General features: G+C 42.7%; 1 protein-coding gene across 1 annotated transcript in view; it reads left to right on the forward strand.

The window, feature by feature from the left end:
* Positions 1-19,627, forward strand: part of TNRC18 (trinucleotide repeat containing 18) — a 778,682-nt gene that overhangs the window by 535,621 nt on the left and 223,434 nt on the right. The window contains exon 13 of the mRNA XM_075831538.1: positions 10,857-11,016. Within this exon, the coding sequence (XP_075687653.1) occupies positions 10,857-11,016 (160 nt within the window). The remainder of the gene's footprint in view (positions 1-10,856; positions 11,017-19,627) is intronic.

Consider the following 19,627-nt stretch of genomic DNA (forward strand, 5'->3'; position numbering starts at 1 on the left):
ACTGCCAGAATCGCTATTTTTTTTATCACCACCCCTCACTTAACTTGGAATAAAAAGTGATCAAAAATTTGCATATACCCCAAAACAGTACCAATAAAAACTACAACCGATCCCGCAAAACGAGGCTTTACACAGCTTTTTTGACTAAAAAAGTTATGGCTCTCAGAAGATGGTGACAAAAAAATAAATAATTTAAAAAAAAGTGATTTTATTGTGCAAAAGCTGCAAAACTTAAAATAGCTTTATACATTTGGTATCGCCGTAATCGTATCGACCCGCAAAATAAAGTAAAATTGTCATTTATAGCCCATGGTGAACACTGTAAAAAAATTTTTTATAAAAATCTTTGGCAGAATTGCTGGTTTTTGGTCACCTTGCTTGACAAAAAATTAAATAAAAAGTGATCAAAAAAATCCTGTGTACCCCAAAATGGTACCAATGAAATCCACAGATTGTCCAACAACAAATAAGCCCTCACACAGCTCCGGTGGAGAAAAAATAAAAAAGTTCTGTCTCTCAGAATATGACAACACAAAATGTGCAGATCATTCCAAAAGCGGATAAGATTGGCACCATTTATAAGTGCAACACTGGCCACACATCTGCGGATTATTATTTATTTACCGCATTATTATACCCTCTTATTTTGCCCTGAGGTACTCCGCCTAAATTACATATATCCCCACATTATAAACTGAAATATCAGCAAGACCCCAGACAGAACTACTACCAAGCAAAATCTGCGCTCAAAATGCCAAATGGTGCTCCCTCACTTCTCAACCCTACAGCGTGCCCAAACAGCAGTTTACATCCACATATATGGCATCAACATATCCGGGAGAACCCGCTTAACATTTTATGAGATATTTGTCTTCGGTGGCACAAACTGGGCACACCATATTGTGGACTAAAATAGAATATTAGTGGAAAATTGCAATTTTCACTTTGCACCATCTGCTGCGCATTCATTTCTAATGAAAAAACGAAATGCTTACTACACCCCTTATGCCTTAAGGGACTTTCTACAGATTTGGCGGCCGACTCGATCCTCCATCCTGCTGGCAGTTGACCGTATAAAACGGAGGGCGGACACAAGGAGAAGAGAACCGCCTCAGTTTCTTCTCAGGGTTTGGCTGTCCTCCAGGAACATTCGACTAAGGGTGCCATCATGCAAGTTTGCTCCCAGGTTCCTCGGACCATTCGAGATCCTACAACAGATCAACCCTGTAATTCCAATAAATTCAGCATAAAACCTGTGGGGTCAAAATGCTCACTATACATCTCAATAAATTTATTCAGGAGTTCAGTTTCCCAAATGGGGTCACTTTTGGGTGGTTTCCACTGATTTGGTCCCGCAAATGTGACGTGGCGCCGCAAACCATTCCAGCAAATCTTGAGCTCCAAAAGCCAAATGGTTCTTCTTCCCTTCTGAGCCCTGCCGTGGGTCTAAACAGCCGTTTATTAGCACATGTGGGGTATTGCTGTAATCCGGAGAAATTGCTTTTCACATGTTGGGGTGCTTTTTTTCCCTTTTTTCTTGTAACTATTGAAGATTTTCATTTTAACATCCTAATTCCACTAAATTCAGCAAAAAACATGTGGGGTTAAAATGCTCACTATACCCCTTGATAAGTTCCTTGAGGGGTGTAGTTGGCCAAATGGTGTCCTTTTGGGGGGCTTTCCACTGTTTTGACACCACAAAACCTCTTCAGACCTGACATGGTGCCTAACATATATTCTAATAAAATGGAGGCCCCAAAATCCAATAGGTACTCCTTTGCTCCTGAGGCTTGTGGTTCAGTCCAGTAACACACTAGGACCACATGTGGGATATTTCTAAAAACTGCAAAATCTGGGCAATAAATATGGAGGTGCGTTTCTCTGATAAAACCTTCTCTGTTACAGGAAAAAAATGAATTAAAATGGGTTTTCTGCAAAAAAAAATTAAATTTGTAAATTTTACCTCCACAATTCTTTAATTCCTGTGAAACACCAAAAGGGTTAAGGAACTTTCTAAATGCTGTTCAGAATACTTTGACGGGTGCAGTTTTAAAAATGGGGGTTTCTAGAATATAAGGCCCTTAAAACCACTTCAGAACTGAACTGGTCCCTGAAAAAATAGCCTTTTGAAAATGTGAGAAATTGCTGCTCAATTTATAAGCCTAGTAACGTCCTGTAAAAATAAACGAATGTCCAAAAAACAATGCCAACATAAAGTAGACATATGGGAAATGTTAACTAGTAACTATTGTGTGTGGTATTGTTTGGAGATCACCATCTGGCCTCCCTCCCATGAATTAAATGATTTACCGACTATATCCCCTTATCCTGCCATTCCAAAAAGGGTAAAGCAGGGTTTGGAGCAGATTTGAGAACACCTTTAGTGGCAAGGGAGAAACGCTTTCCTAAATCCGTCACCTTTCCGCACCTCTAAAATCGGTGCTGATTTTTTTCTGCAATGTGTTAATGGTTCTATTCTCTCCCCACTCCAGGATGAATGGCAAAAGGAAACTTTTATTTTAGACCGTAAATTACAAAAGTATAATATTTAGAGCTAATTATGGTAAAACACTTATATTATCATTTAAGGCTGTGTGAAACACACCCTAAGAGGGTACTCCTACTAACTGCGGATTATGTAATTTATTAAAACTTTAAGCTTTATTGATATCCTCTAAAACTTTATTACATCTGTGTCAGTTCATAATTTTTTGTTAATGAATTGACGTATATGTAATAAAGTTTTAGAGTATATCAATAAAGCTTTACGTTTTAATAGATTTCCCATAAGTATAATATGAATGTAATTTTTTAGTGCCCCCATGTCTGATTTAATTACGTGTAATGACCTCATCTGTTAATTTATATAAAAAAGAAGCTTACTATATTAATTATTGGGGAAACCGGTTTAGTGAAAATTCTAGTTTTCAAAGTTGTAATCTAGGCTATTACTTTGTATCTACATAGCTGCACAGTTACATTGATTGAATAAAGCCACAGGTCCATCAGAGTCTGACTTTCTCATTTAATTACACATCTTTCATTGCTAGATTAGTTATAACCCTCATTGCCATTTGTCAGTAAGTAAACATCTAGCCCTTTTTTGTTAAATGCTGACATAGTATCTGCCAATACTACATTTTGGGTAGGGCATTCCATAGTTTAACTACTCACACTGTAATGAACCCTTTCGTATATTGATGTCTCCAAAGTTTTTCTTGCATGCACTTCTTTTTACGAGACTTTTTTAAGCAGCCGTTTTAATGTTAATAAATTCCTAAAGGAATCTGAGGCAGATTTTTTTCTGCCTTACAAAAAAAACGCTGTGTGAACATATCCTAAGAGTGTATTGCTTGTTTATAGCAGTTTTTTTGTCATTTTGTAAACAATTTTTGGTAGGGGTGCCCTGAGGAAATTATTTTTTCCAGGGGTGCCTCGAGCCTGAAAAGGTTGGGAAACTCTGTTGTAGACCGTGCCATACAGCCCCCTCACCTCCCTCTTGTAGACAGTGCCACACAGCCTCCATGTAGGTAGTGCCATACAGTCCCCTTGTATGTAGTGGCACACAACCCCCTTTAGATAATGGCACACAGTCCCCTGTAGGTAGTGACACACAGCCTCCTGTAGGTAATGCCACACAGCCCCCTGTAATGCTACATCCCCCTGTAATGCCACACAGCCCCCTGTAGGTAGTGCCACACAGCCCCCTGTAGGTAGTGCCACACAGCCCCCGGTAGGTAGTGTCACACAGTCCCCTGTAGGTAATGCCACACAGCCCCCTGTAATGCCACACAGCCCCCTGTAATGCCACACAGCCCCCTGTAGGTAGTGTCACACACCACCCTGTAGGTAATGCCGCACAGCCCCCTGTAGGTAATGCCACACAGCCCCCTGTAGGTAATGCCACACAACCCCCTGTAGCTAATGCCACACAGCCCCCCATAGGTAATGCCACACAGCCCCCTGTAGGTAGTTCTACACAGCACCCCCCTACCTGTCTGTAGATAGCGCCACCATTCCAGGATAAGTACCTGACTTCTCCTGGAGCGGAGACACCGGCCACAGGGTCGAGGATTCCGCTTCAGAAGTGCCTGATGTCACTGTGTACATATATGGACACAGTGACGTTAGGCACTTCTGAAGCGGAATCCCCGACTCTGTGGCTGGTGTTTCCGCTCCAAGAGAAGTCCCTGACTTCACTGTGTCTATATATGGACACAGTGACGTCAGGCACTTCTGAAGCGGAATCCCCAATCCCCGGCCACAGCGTTGCCGAAGCTGTGGCCGGGGATTGTGGATTCCGCTCCTGCAGGGAGCAAAAAAATACCCTCCTCCTCCTCCTCACATGCACTTCGCACTGTGAGGAGGAGAAGAAGAGAGAGCGAGCGACGGAAGACACGGCCGTCACTCGGGACACATTCCAGTGATGGCCGTGTTTTACCCGGCCCCATAGACTTGTATGGGAGCCGGGCGGCCAAGAGCACGGCCGAAAATAAGGCATGTCCCATTTTTTGACAGGCAGGTTTCCCGGGCCGTCAAAAAAATCGGTCGTGTGAATAGCCCCATTAGGGGTCTATTGTGCCTACTGCGGCCGTGTAACGGGAAACCCTATCGTGTGAATAAGGTCTAAGGCTCTATTGACAGGGTCCGAGTATCGGCCGATAAAAACGGCCGTTTTGGTCTGTTTTTTTGGTCGTTTTGCATCCGTTTCCGGAGCGGGCTGTGTTTCCGTTTTTAACAGGCGATTTTGACCCGTTTTGCATCCGTTTCTTTCCCTGTCCATTTTAAAAACGGATTAATTTAATTTGTACATTTTCTGCCACACTCTTCCCTCTGTAAATAATGCCACACGCTGCCCTATGTAGATAACACCACATCCACCCTTGTAGGTAGTGCCACACAGACCCGCTTGTAGATAGTGCCACACAGACCCCATTGTAGCTATGCCACACAGCCCTCTGTAGGTAATGCCACACAGCCCCTCTGTAGGTAATGCCACACAGCCCCCCTGTAGGTAATGCAACACAGCCCCCTATAGGTAATGCCATACAGCCTCCTGTAGGTAGTGCTACACAGCACCCTTGTATATAGCCACCCCCCATAGATGGCACCCCCCCATGGATTGCACTCCTCCTCATACCTTCCTGTAGGGGACCGCTCCAGGAGAAGTCCCTGATTTCAATGTCCATATATGGACAGTGAAGTCAGGGACTTCTCCTGGAGCGGAATCACCGGCCACAACGCCGGAGATTCTGCTTCAGAAGTCCCAGATTGCACACCCCCATACCTTCCTGTAGGGGACCGCTCCAGGAGAAGTCCCTGATGTCACTGTCCATATATGGACAGTGAAATCAGGGACTTCTCCTGGAGCAGAATCCCCGGCCACAGCTTCGGCCAAAGCTGTGGCTGTGGATTAGGGATTCAGCTCCTACAGGGAGCAACAAAATACCCTCCTCCTCCTCACAGTCTTTTCACTCTGTGAGGAGGAGAAGAGAGCGAGCGAGCGGCAGAATGCACGGCCGTCACTCGGATCACATCTGAATGACAGCCGTGCTTTACACGGGCCCATAGATTTCTATGAGGCCGGGAGAACGACCCACAATAGGGCACGGCCGTGTGAATAGCCCCATTTGGGGTCTATTGTTCATACTGTGGCCATGCAACAACAAATGCACACTCACGCAAAGACACACACATACTGGAACTTATACACACACAAACACAGAGACACACATACAAATAGAGGCACAAACAACAGACAGACTGAGCACTCACATCTCCTTCTTGACGGGCTTCCTGCAGGTCGGGCTGTGGACGGAGCTAACTGTGCCTCGGACACCACGTCCTTGCCAAATATATATATGATAGATAGTACGGTTGAAAAAATATATATGTCCATCAAGTTCAACCAAGGGATGGGGAAAAGGGAAGGGATCAAATAAAATTTCTACACATTAACATAGAAGATGATATTTTTTTGTTCTTGGAAATTATCTATGTCTTTTTTAAAGCCATCTACTGTTCCTGCTGTGGCCAGCTCCTGCGGTAGTCTATTCCACAGATTCACAGTTCTCACAGTAAAGAGGGCTTGTCGCCCCTGCAGATTGAACCTTATTTTCTCCAGACGGAGGGAGTGCCCCCTTGTCTTTTGAGGGGGTTTTACGTGGAACAGGTTTTCACTATATTTCTTGTAAGGGGCCATTCATATATTTCTATAAGTTAATCATGTCCCCCCTTAGTCGTCTCTTTTCAAGGCTAAATAGGTTTAATTATTTTAATCTTTCCTCATAACTTAGATTCTCCATGCCCCTTATTAGTTTAGTTGCTCTTCTTTGTATTTTTTCCAACTCCAGGGCATCCTTTCTATGAATTGGAGCCCAGAACTGAACTGCATATTCTAGATGAGGCCACACTAATGCCTCTTTTTATACACGACAATATCTTGCTAGCCTTAGAAGCAGCTGATTGACATTGCATGCTGTTATTTAGTTTCTGATCTACACCCAGATCCTTCTCAACAAGTGACTCTCTCAGTGTAGCTACCTCTAGGGTATATGATGCATGCAGATTGTTGGTACCCAGACCTTCCTGTAGGGGACCGCTCCAGGAGAAGTCCCTGATTTCAATGTCCATATATGGACAGTGAAGTCAGGGACTTCTCCTGGAGCGGAATCACCGGCCACAACGCCGGAGATTCTGCTTCAGAAGTCCCAGATTGCACACCCCCATACCTTCCTGTAGGGGACCGCTCCAGGAGAAGTCCCTGATGTCACTGTCCATATATGGACAGTGAAATCAGGGACTTCTCCTGGAGCAGAATCCCCGGCCACAGCTTCGGCCAAAGCTGTGGCTGTGGATTAGGGATTCAGCTCCTACAGGGAGCAACAAAATACCCTCCTCCTCCTCACAGTCTTTTCACTCTGTGAGGAGGAGAAGAGAGCGAGCGAGCGGCAGAATGCACGGCCGTCACTCGGATCACATCTGAATGACAGCCGTGCTTTACACGGGCCCATAGATTTCTATGAGGCCGGGAGAACGACCCACAATAGGGCACGGCCGTGTGAATAGCCCCATTTGGGGTCTATTGTTCATACTGTGGCCATGCAACAACAAATGCACACTCACGCAAAGACACACACATACTGGAACTTATACACACACAAACACAGAGACACACATACAAATAGAGGCACAAACAACAGACAGACTGAGCACTCACATCTCCTTCTTGACGGGCTTCCTGCAGGTCGGGCTGTGGACGGAGCTAACTGTGCCTCGGACACCACGTCCTTGCCAAATATATATATGATAGATAGTACGGTTGAAAAAATATATATGTCCATCAAGTTCAACCAAGGGATGGGGAAAAGGGAAGGGATCAAATAAAATTTCTACACATTAACATAGAAGATGATATTTTTTTGTTCTTGGAAATTATCTATGTCTTTTTTAAAGCCATCTACTGTTCCTGCTGTGGCCAGCTCCTGCGGTAGTCTATTCCACAGATTCACAGTTCTCACAGTAAAGAGGGCTTGTCGCCCCTGCAGATTGAACCTTATTTTCTCCAGACGGAGGGAGTGCCCCCTTGTCTTTTGAGGGGGTTTTACGTGGAACAGGTTTTCACTATATTTCTTGTAAGGGGCCATTCATATATTTCTATAAGTTAATCATGTCCCCCCTTAGTCGTCTCTTTTCAAGGCTAAATAGGTTTAATTCTTTTAATCTTTCCTCATAACTTAGATTCTCCATGCCCCTTATTAGTTTAGTTGCTCTTCTTTGTATTTTTTCCAACTCCAGGGCATCCTTTCTATGAATTGGAGCCCAGAACTGAACTGCATATTCTAGATGAGGCCACACTAATGCCTCTTTTTATACACGACAATATCTTGCTAGCCTTAGAAGCAGCTGATTGACATTGCATGCTGTTATTTAGTTTCTGATCTACACCCAGATCCTTCTCAACAAGTGACTCTCTCAGTGTAGCTACCTCTAGGGTATATGATGCATGCAGATTGTTGGTACCCAGACTCATAACTTTAAATTTATCTGCATCAAACCTCATTTGCCAAGTGGATGCCCAAACACTTAGTGTGTCCAAATCAGCTTGCAATTTACAAACATCTTCCATAGACTGAACAATACTACATAGCTTGGGGTCATCTGCAAGTTTAGAAATAGTGCTATTAATCCCATCCTCTATGTCATTAATAAATAAGTTAAATAACAGTGGTCCCAGCACGGAACCCTGGGGTACACCATTTAAGACCGGGGACCATTCAGAGTAGGAATCATTGACTACAACTCCCTGGATACGGTCCTTGAGCCAATTCTCAATCCAATTACAAACAGTACTTTCTAAATCTGTAGTCTTTAATTTACCCATTAGACATCTATGAGGGACAGTGTCAAGTGCCTTTGCAAAGTCCAAAAACACTATATCCACAGCGGCCCCTCTGTCTAGGCTTCAACTCACCTCTTTATAAAAACAAATCAGGTTGGTTTGACAACTTCTGTCCTTGGTAAAACCGTGCTGGCTGTCACTTGTAATACTATTTTTTTGTCAGATACTCCTATATATAGTCCCTCAATAGCCCCTCAAATATTTTCCCCACGATGGATGTTAAGCTTTCTGGTCTATAATTACCCAGGGAAGACCTAGAGCCCTCTTTGAAAATAGGCACCACATTTGCCCTGAGCCTGTCCCTTGGAATTATACCAGTCACTAGAGAATATCTGAATATTCTGAAGAGGGGGACAGAAATAACTTAACTAAGTTCTTTAAAAACTCTAGGGTGTAACCCATCTGTGCCTTGTGCACATTTATTTTATTTAACTTTGCTTGCACCATATTTACATTCAGCCAATTAACTATATGAGTTGATGTATTAACAACACTGGCACTGGCTACATCAGCTGCTCTTTCTTCTGTTGTATATACAGAGCTAAAGAACCCATTTAGTAGCTCTGTCTCCTCTTGTTCACATGTGACAAAATCCCCATTACCACTTTTTAGGGGTCCTACATGTTCAGACCTTGGCTTTTTTGCATTTATATACTTGAAGAATTGTTTGGGATTTGTTTTGCTATTCTTGGTCACCTGCCTTTCATTTTGTATTTTTGCTGCTTTCATTACTTTTTTGCAGATTTTAATAAGCCCTTTGTAATTTACAAAGACTAGAGCTGTACCCCCAGATTTGTATTTTTGAAATGCCCTTTTTTTTGTCATATATTGCACTTTTTAAGGAAGGTGCATCCCATGTGGGGTTTAATTTTAGTCATTTATACTTGTTACCTATAGGGATAAATTTTAGGGTAATTTAGGGTAATTTCACATCTCGTTTTTACTGTACATCTGACGTGCACGTAATGACGTGAAAAAACAGTCTAAAAACGTGTACCACAGTGTGTATATTGATTTCTATTGGTGTAGTTTGTGCACACGTTTTGTGTGCTTACGTTCTACCCTTTGTTTTTTTCCATGTCCTGAAAAGCGTAGTCTACTACACTTTTCAGCAGTTTTCCAAAACGTATGCCACACGTATACATTTTTATTTGTATTTAAAGAGGCTCTGTCACCAGATTTTGCAACCCCTATCTGCTATTGCAGCAGATCGGCGCTGCAATATAGATTACAGTAACGTTTTTATTTTTAAAAAACGAGCATTTTTGGCCAAGTTATGACCATTTTCGTATTTATGCAAATGAGGCTTGCAAAAGTACAACTGGGCGTGTTGAAAAGTAAAAGTACAACTGGGCGTGTATTATGTGCGTACATCGGGGCGTGTTTACTACTTTTACTAGCTGGGCGTTGTGTATAGAAGTATCATCCACTTCTCTTCACAACGCCCAGCTTCTGGCAGTGCAGACACAGCGTGTTCTCGAGAGATCACGCTGTGACGTCACTCACAGGTCCTGCATCGTGTCAGACGAGCGAGGACACATCGGCACCAGAGGCTACAGATGATTCTGCAGCAGCATCAGCGTTTGCAGGTAAGTTGATGTAGCTACTTACCTGCAAATGCTGATGCTGCTGCAGAATCAACTGTAGCCTCTGGTGCCGACACGATGCAGGACCTGTGAGTGACGTCACAGATCTGCACTGCCAGAAGCTGGGCGTTCTGAAGAGAAGTGGATGATACTTCTCATCAGAACGCCCAGCTAGTAAAAGTAGTAAACACGCCCCTATGTACACATATAATACACGCCCAGTTGTACTTTTACTTTTCAACACGCCCAGTTGTACTTTTGCAAGCCTCATTTGCATAAATACGAAAATGGTCATAACTTGGCCAAAAATGCTCGTTTTTTAAAAATAAAAACGTTACTGTAATCTACATTGCAGCGCCTATCTGCTGCAATAGCAGATAGGGGTTGCAAAATCTGGTGACAGAGCCTCTTTAAGTCAATGGCGATGTATGGACGACATATGCAATCTTAAACCCTATGTTTACATACGTAAAACGTATACGTTTTTGTCTCCATATATAGGAAATCTTGACTTTATAAAGCTTGATTCAGCTCAAGAACAAAAAAAGTATACATTTTTAGAAGTAAGAACGGACACAGACGTAAAAAACATATACTTAAAAAAAACTTAAGCATATGTTACAAATGCATACATTTTTGTAACTTTAAAAACGTATACGTCATCGTATACCACAAACGTGCACAAAACTAGATGTGAACTTAGACTTATCTAGGTCTTTCTAATATTTTATAATCAAGCTGTAAGTAATTTTATAATTACTGGAAGTAATTTAGAAGCAGTATTTTGCCATTGCTAACATTTAGATTTGATCATTTTTTGCATTTATTGGCTTATTATGTGTTTTATTGTTATCTCCGATTATTTACAGGCTTAGCAATTGTATTCTACTCTCTGAAAGCAGTAAGGCAAGTGATTGTCTACACACAACACTATTAAACATTTCAGAAGTTGATAAGTGTGAAAATGAAAGAAAAAGTGAAATAGATGACTGGGAGGAGCATAGCAGTGCGTCAAGTTACTTGTATGAGGTAAATCAATTTTCATATACCAAGTAAAGTATTATTTGTTATTTATATAAACTTAACATAAACATGATAAAAATAACAGAATGGAAGAGGGAAAGATTTATAACATAATAAGAATTAAAATATATATTGGGTGTTGCATACTTTCTAACTTTTATAATCCTCGACATGTAGTTTAAATTACATCACCCTTCATTCTTGTCTCTAGCTTTGCTGACCCACCCGGTGATAACTACTCTATTGTCTGCTTGCACCGACCGAGAAGGTGATAAAATAGATGTTTTTGTTCCAAGGCAGTATTATTAAAAAAACATTTGTCTAGTAGTCCTGTATAATCTATAGTATCTTAAACTGTATCTTGATAAAATTGATTCTCATTCCAGGTTCAATGTCATATTAGAAACAAAACAAAAATGTAATATTAAAGGCTATGTTCCCTTTCCCAACCATTTTATTATTCCTCCATATTCCTTCATTGAAAAATGAAGCAACATTGCAATTGGTCTTGATTAAAGATTCCCTACCATTATTATAGGTTGGGGGCAGGAGAAGCTAGAGATTGGAGGAATGGAGATATGCAGATGAGAGCTATAACAGGTAGCTGCGATTACCTTACCAAAAAGTTAGTCAATATAGAAACACAGAAGCAGGATATAATAATCATCTACCTATATGGAATTTCCACCTGCTATGGATTGCTCCAGGTACCAAGAGATGGAGCTGAATCATTCACAGAGTCTAATATGAGTGGCAAGAAGTTGGATGATAGGTTGCCATGTTTCAAAAAAATGGTTCAGAATTATTTTTGCAGGGAGGCATACGTAACCTTTTCAAACAATAGACAGAGAGTACATTTTGTTACGGAGAGATATAACCAATCTGGGCTATTTTCAAAAACATCTCTTAGTAGGAAATGGCTGAGATGTATTTTAGCACCAATTTTAGAGAGGGTTTAGAGGATTAAACTTGGTGTGAGCTCTGGGTCGTTCGAGGTCCACCAAGCGATTCCCCAGATGGTCAGGTCATAATTATTTGTGGTCATAGGAATGATACGAATGCTAACTTGCGCCTTTATCTCCGTAAGTTTAGTAGGTCTGCGGCCGAAATAGTCATTCCCATTCCCCTCCCCCATGGTGCGCAGCACACCCAACGTATATCTTTGAGCTTGGAAGCCATACTGGGCACAGGCTTTGGAGAAAGAGAACCGTTTACATTACGTAGTTAGGTACTTTATCCTTGATATACCATCCAATGCCCATCTGCAGAAGATTAGGTGCATCCCTCTGCCTTCTTAAAGGCAGGTTTATGACAGAATAGGAGAAACAGGGAGACCTGTGGGGAAAGGCTGAGATGGCATTGGATGGTAACCCATGAGCGCCATCTGGGGAGGAAGAGAGTTTCTTCTGTGTGTACTATAGAGGTGTATGGTAAGTGTAAGAATCAAGTAAAAGCCTAGGGTGATTGAATGCTCAATTTTTGTGTGGGTGTAGTTGGAGGTATTGTTCAGCCAATCCTGGAAGATTTGGTCAATGACTACTAGGTACAGTCTAATGTCCTGAAAATTGATCTCCCATTGAGTTTGTGTTGTAGAATATGTTGCCCAATTCGGGTTTTCTCCCCCGCTAGATAAATTTGTAGAAGATACAGTTAATTGTGTGCCGTCATTTTGAATGAGAGTGAAGTCACTCCAAGCTTCTATGTCTGCCTGAACTGAAGCATAAAACCTGTTTAGACTGGTTGAGTATAGTTTAAAGAGGATGCGTGTGATTTGTATTCCCAGATAAGCTATGAATGGGTTTGCCATTTTAAAGGGAAAGTGCGGGACCAGATAGGTTGGGGAGGGTCAGGGAGGTGGAGAGCCTCCAATTTGTTTATATTGATGGATAAGCCCATAAGGGGCCCTTTTGTTTCTATCACATGTACTGTATAAGGGGTCCTTTAGTATCCTGAGGGCAGGAAATAAAAAGTAGTAAATCGTCTGCAAATGCAGTGCTTTCAATTCCTCTTCACCACAAGAGATACCCCTGAATCATTGCCACCTATATGAAAATGTTGTATGTAAGGCATCTAGAGATAGGTTAAAAAGGAGAGGCGTTAACGAGCAACCCTGTCTGGCTTGGACAAGGTGTAAAAATTTCGAAAAGGGTTCAACAAAATTTCCAAAGTGGAAGGATGGATTTAGGTGTTTAGACATAGGGAGACAAAGCTGCATGGCTATTAGGCCATTCTAATGGCACGACTTAATAGATTGCCTGTCAGTATTCCAAAGCATTATTGCCTTTTAGAAGCAAACAAAGTATACCAAAGCATTATAGAAGGGATGAAATGATCACATTGTGAAGTCCCATAGAGGGACTAAAAAACTAATTAAATAAAGGTTAATAAAGTAAAAAAAAATAATTAGCAAGCTGTAAAAAGAAAAAAGAAAATTCACATGTATGGTATTACTGAAATCGTATTCATTTGTATAATAAAGTTATCACAATATTTAAACCACACGTTGAAAGGCGTTAAACATATACATTTTATTCTGACATGGAAGTCTATGACTGACAGATGGCATCCATCAGAGACATCCGTCACAACCATCCAGTAAAATAATGTGTATGTTAAACTAGGGCTGGGCAGTAATGACCTAAGTCAAAATGATGATTAATTGAACACTTTTACCTCAATTACGATAAAGAAATTATTTAGGCCTTATTGTATGCCACACCCCTATTTGCATGTCACACCATTTCATTAATATGGATTCCCTAAGCCTGCTGTATACTACTATATATAGTATACCCACTGACACTGCCCCTCACACAGTATAATGCCCCCATAGCTGCCCTCACACAGTATAATGTCCCTATAGCTGGCCGCATGCGGAATAATGTCCCTATAGCTGCCCCCACAAAGTATAATGCCCTCATACAGCCACAATAGTGCCTAATAAAAATAATAAAATACATACTCATCTAACCCTGTTCTAGCGACGATTGGAGGAGATCCCTCTGGTCTGTTTGTCTCGGCGCACATTTTCAGATTCCGCTGGACTTCTGCCACATAACGGCGTTTCAAGCATCCTATCGGTCCGCGGTGGTCGCCCCATTTACTTCTTGTTTAGCCTCAATGCCTACATGCCACGGCGTGTGGACAGTACCCGCCCCAATTGTATATACACGGATGATGGGGGTAATATACAGGAAAGATGGGTGTTATATACAGGGATGATGGTGAGCTGCTATATATGGGGATAACTCATCATTCCTGTATATAACCCCATCATTCCTGTATATAACTTCCCATCATTGCCGTATATACTAGACAGCTATCATCCCTGTATATAACCCCCATCATCCCTGTATACAGGGTTGAAGGGGTAATACACAGAGATGATGAGGGTTATATACAGGGATGATGGGGGTTGTATAAAGGAATGATGGTGGTTATATACAGGAGTGATGGTTGCTATATACAGGGATGATGGGTATATTATACAGGGATCCCCATCATCTCTGTATATTACCCTATCAACCTTGTATATAACGCCCATCAACCCTGTATACAGGGTTAATGATGAGGGTTATATACAGGAATAATGGGTGTTATATACAGGAATGATGGCAGCTATATACAGGGATGATGGGTTAATATACATGGACCCCCATCATCCCTGTATATTGCCCCATCAACCCTGTATATAACCCCATCATCCCTGTATATAACACCCATCATCCCTGTATACAGGGTTGATGGGGTAATATACAGGGATGATGGGGGTTATATACAGGAATGTTGGCTGCTATATACAGGTATGATGGGGGAAATATACATCTACCCCATCATCTCTGTATATTACCCCATCAACCCTGTATATAACCCCCAACATCCGTGTATATACAGTTGGTGCGGGCATTGAGGTTAGACACCATGGACCAATAAGCTGACTGAAATTAGTCTATATGGGAGAAGTCCAGTGGACTCTAAAAATATGCATGCTGAGCTGCTCAGTGATGCGCCTGTCTGCTCTGAGTCGTGAGCGGCCAGTGTGGTACAGTGAATAGTAGAGCAGGGAACTGACGTTCCCCTGGTCTACTACAGGATTCAACTGTATCTGCGTCCTGAGGACGCAGATACAGTTGAAACCGGAAAAAAACACAGAAATGTGCAAGATGAGGTTGGTTATCTGCGCTGAATTTTGGTTAAATTATTTTTTCTGATTAATTGCGTAACCCTATGTTAAACGTATACATTTTTGCACATGGGAGTCTAGAGGTAAGCATTTTTTTTTAATGTTTAACATCTCGCGCCATAAATCTCAGGTTATGTCGGATTTAGAGAGAAAGTAATGAGGGACACATCTGTAGGTGGGATCATTGGAGAAAGATGAACTGTTATCAACAAATCGACGCCAGTGCGTGTGTAACACACAGAAACGCTGCTGCAGCATCCAACACGTATGTACATGTATCGTACAGCAGAGAGCGCCAGATCATTGGTCAGTATGGCCGTGAAGGAGATTTAGCTGCTTCACACGGTGGGAGACAGCTGTTACAAGAGCTACTTTGCGGAGAGAGAACCGACCTGCCTCAGAAGTTGTATCACACAGTGGGATGCAGGCTGCTTCAAGAGTTTCTTTGCAGCTAGAGAAAGGCCTGCCATAGAAGCTGCATCACAAAGGCTGAGATGTCCCTGATCTGATATGCCTCAGTGAAGATGACAGTCATAGTCCCACCAAGCGGAACTAGTGTCTGAAAAAGACAAAGGCTTAGAAGTCTGAATGGCATTTCTGTAAGGGATGGTGAAAGAGCTAAAAGAAGCGTTGGTGGTCGAAAGAGATGAAGGGGTGCCTCAGAGATCAAGAACCAGAAGCAACAATTTAAATGACATCAGTCTGCTGTTGAGGGGCAAACCACAGTAAAAAGTGATGAATTATGATCCTTGTTAGAAGCAAAGGACTTGGTGGGAGGGTACCCGGTAATGGTGACCACCATGGCCAAGTTAGTCTTGAAACCCACTTTCCCTTCTTGTTATGGGAATGAAGGGAAACTTGGCTGTGCCTCAAAGTGGCTAACAACTTACCCATACCCATTGTAGGAGTGATGTAGGTGGATATTTCGGTATGGGGTCAGGAGTTGATCAAGGAAGGAGAAGTAGTAGGGGAGAGTACAATGGACTGTCAAGATCAAGTAATTCTTGGAATGAACATATTGCACGAGTGCGATAGACTCGCCACTTAGGCCACAAGTACTGGAAGCATTTTCAGAGCCAGAAACCCCTATAGATACAGAGAAAAGTTTGAAGCAGTGCCAGATTCAGAGGATGTTTCTCAAATTGCACGGGAGATTAGGTTGGGTAAATGTGACTCCCTCCAGACCACTAGAAGTTTCGACTGCCCGTGAAGTGTTGTTGCCCTTGCCAGTCAGCACCAGCCAAGAATTGAGAGGAGCCACCATCCTGATAGAGCCAGCACTGTAAAGAAGAAACAGCTGTGGCCAGAACTCTGTGCACTGTCTAGGCCTGGGTGCTGCTGATGTTGGTGAATGTCAAGCATGATGTGACCATTGCGCCCCTTGAGCTGATTCAGCAGTATTCCCTAGAGAAGACCAGGTTGAACAACAATCGCGCTGGCAGATTGAGCCTACATATATGGGCACCACTACCCTCACAGCATACCAAGTCAGCTCTGGGTCAACAACCACTATGGGAAAATAGCTCCTGAATGATGGAAGGTCCGAAGCGGTCTGTCGGTAAACTGGGAGAGGTGGCTGAAGTTCTAGGAGCGCATCCCAACGCTTTCTCTCAGAATGAGATAGAGTTTGAATTGACTAAGACCCTGGAGCACGAGATCCCAACTGGGGAGGGCAGACCTATTTGTGAGCGCTACCACCACATCCCTCCAGTACTCTATCAAGAGGCCAAGGCACTATTGATACGAATGTTAGACATTCATGTCATCAGACAGAGCTTACGTTTCTGGGCGTCCCCCATTCTGTTAGTGAAAAAGAACGGAAGCTTACGGTTCTGTGTAGATTAAAGGTGCCTGAGGTGCCGACTGAGGTGGGCCTTACTTGGCAAGTTGCGTTCCAGGAAAGCAAGTTGAAACAGGTTGCCGAATGGATGCATGGGAAGTAGGGACACTTTACTTGGCTACAGTGATTTTATTACCGCCCCCTACTGCATAAAGCAGTCGAAGAGGTTCACCGAAGTTGTAATCTGGCCAGAGTAGTGGAACAACAGGCCCCGAAAGTCTATAAATACCAGCTGCAGAGGATAGAAAGTCAGAATGCGTCTTATTTGATAGCAGTAGAGTCCTTTCAAGACCATAATATTTGCTAGTTATTGTGGATCACTTTACCAAGCAGTGGTGTAGCTATAGGGGTTGCAGCGGACGCAACTGCGACCGGGCCCCCAGCTAGGGGGGGCCCGCAGGCCCCCCTCACCACAGTAGCACAGTAGTGCTACAATGATTACTCTGCATTGCTGGGTCCCTGCTGGGGTACAAAAGAGACCCAGCAATGTATTTTAATCAGGTTCCCCTTCAAAATAGCTGATTAGCCGGGGTCCCGGCGGGTGTCTGCTAGGCACTGTATCTAAGCCAACCACATGGTAGGCTTAGATACGTGGCCCATGTGTGATCCTGTCTGCTGGACCCTGTATCTAAGCCTAGCTCGTGTTAGGCTTAGACACAGAGTCCAACAGAGAGTATCACACATGGGCCATGTATCTAAGCCTACCATGTGTGTTACTAATGTTTTTTTTGTTTACTTTTTTTGCAGGTTCGGTCATTGGACTACTTTGGATTCGAGGACGACTTCGATGACAGCTTTTTTTATTTTGAATAAAATGGTTAATGAGGGTTGTGTGGGGGCGACAATTACGAAGGCGGTAGTAATAAAGTTAAAAAAAAATACAAATATACAGAAAAAATATTTTATTGAAATAAAAAAAAAAACACAGAACCCTCATTAACCATTTTATTGAGAATAAAAAAAAATGCCGCCATCAAAGTAGTCCAACATCCGAACCTGTAAAAAAAAATACAAAGCCAAAAAGAATTTGTAACACATAAAAAAGCAAAACAATTCTTATACTTACGTTTCCGGGGTCCACCTCTGGAGCCTCAATGTCAGCGAATGGCCCCTGTATCTAAGCCTATCATGTGTGATACTCTCTGCTGAGCCAATGTATCTAATCCTATCAATATCTATAGGGTCGTAGTGCTATAGATATGCTGTCTCATATATATATATATATATATATTGCCCCCCTGGCTGCTAGTATTGCATCATTGAGTCACTTAGGAGACCCATTGATGCAGCTGAAAGCTGCGAACCATCGACCATGAGAATAAATTTGGGGGGCCCAAGAAGAACTTTTGCACCAGGGCCCATGAGCCCTTAGCTACGCCCCTGTTACCAAGATTTGCCAGCCTGCAGTGAAAGTAAAGAGTGGACACCACAGACCTGGATGTAGGGCCCCAAAGGAAGGTATAGGAGATGTGCGACATTGTGACCCAGCGACCTAGGCCAGCATACTTTTACAGTGAACCGAAAATGTATAGAGTTACCCCTACAGGTGGGAGAATGAGTCATTGTGCCCAACAGAGACACTAGAAGGTCCGGGAAGCTGTAATAAAGGTGGGAGACCAGCCTCTATGTAGTTGTATGGCAGCGCAATCCTCATGTACTCGTTTTTTAGGTGAAACCTGAAGGCACCTGTGGACCTGTACAGAAAGTGCATAGGAATTTGTTGAGGCCTTACACAATAATAACTTGGGCACCAGAATCCACTACAATTAGCCCTCCTGAAGCAAGGGTAACACCAGTGAATGAAGATTGGTGGACACAACCTCGAAAGGAGACAACAGAGAGGAGGGAAGAGTCTACTGGGCCACCCGAAGTAGAGGAAGACCAAGATCCTGAGATAGATGGCTATTCTAATTTTGTAAGGTGATCCTCCATATTTGAGGACTATGTTACGTATGCCCAGGTTACTGGGACAGAAACTGGTAAATAGCAGCATCTAACGCTTATGTACCTGTATCGTAAAGCAGAGGGCACCATATAAATTGTCACTATGACCAGGAGGAAGGAGATTCAGCCTTTATAGAATGGGGATGTGCAGAACTGTTCCTGTTAAGGCACGTGTAAAAAGAGCTGCATCACACAAAGGGAGACAGGATGCTATAAGGTACTTTGCATAGAGAAAACTGGCTTGCCACAGAAGCTGTATCCCACAGTGGGAGGCAGGCTGCTACAAGAGCTGCTTTGCAAGGAGAGAACAGGCCTGCCACAGAATCTGCATCCCAAAGGCAGAAATGTCCTGATATGAGAGGCCTCAATGAAGTTCACAGTCAGCGTGAGTAACTGGGGAAAATGAAGGTGAAGCTTCTAGTTAGTCTGAAGTTTCCAGGCAAATAAGAAATGGCACATGGCGCACAAAGCAACTACAATAGCGGGAAAGACAGACATCAGCTATTACAGAATCTGTCCTAAACCTTTGTCTTACAGTTGCACTGTTCCAGTAAGCTGGGCTATAACCTGGTGCTGTCAGTAATATATAGACTGCTTAATCACCGATTTGGAAGTTAATCATATGCATGCCATTGTTGTTTCACTGTTCC

This window comes from Rhinoderma darwinii, chromosome 6 (genome assembly GCF_050947455.1).
Source record: "Rhinoderma darwinii isolate aRhiDar2 chromosome 6, aRhiDar2.hap1, whole genome shotgun sequence".
Classification (NCBI taxonomy): domain Eukaryota; kingdom Metazoa; phylum Chordata; class Amphibia; order Anura; family Rhinodermatidae; genus Rhinoderma; species Rhinoderma darwinii.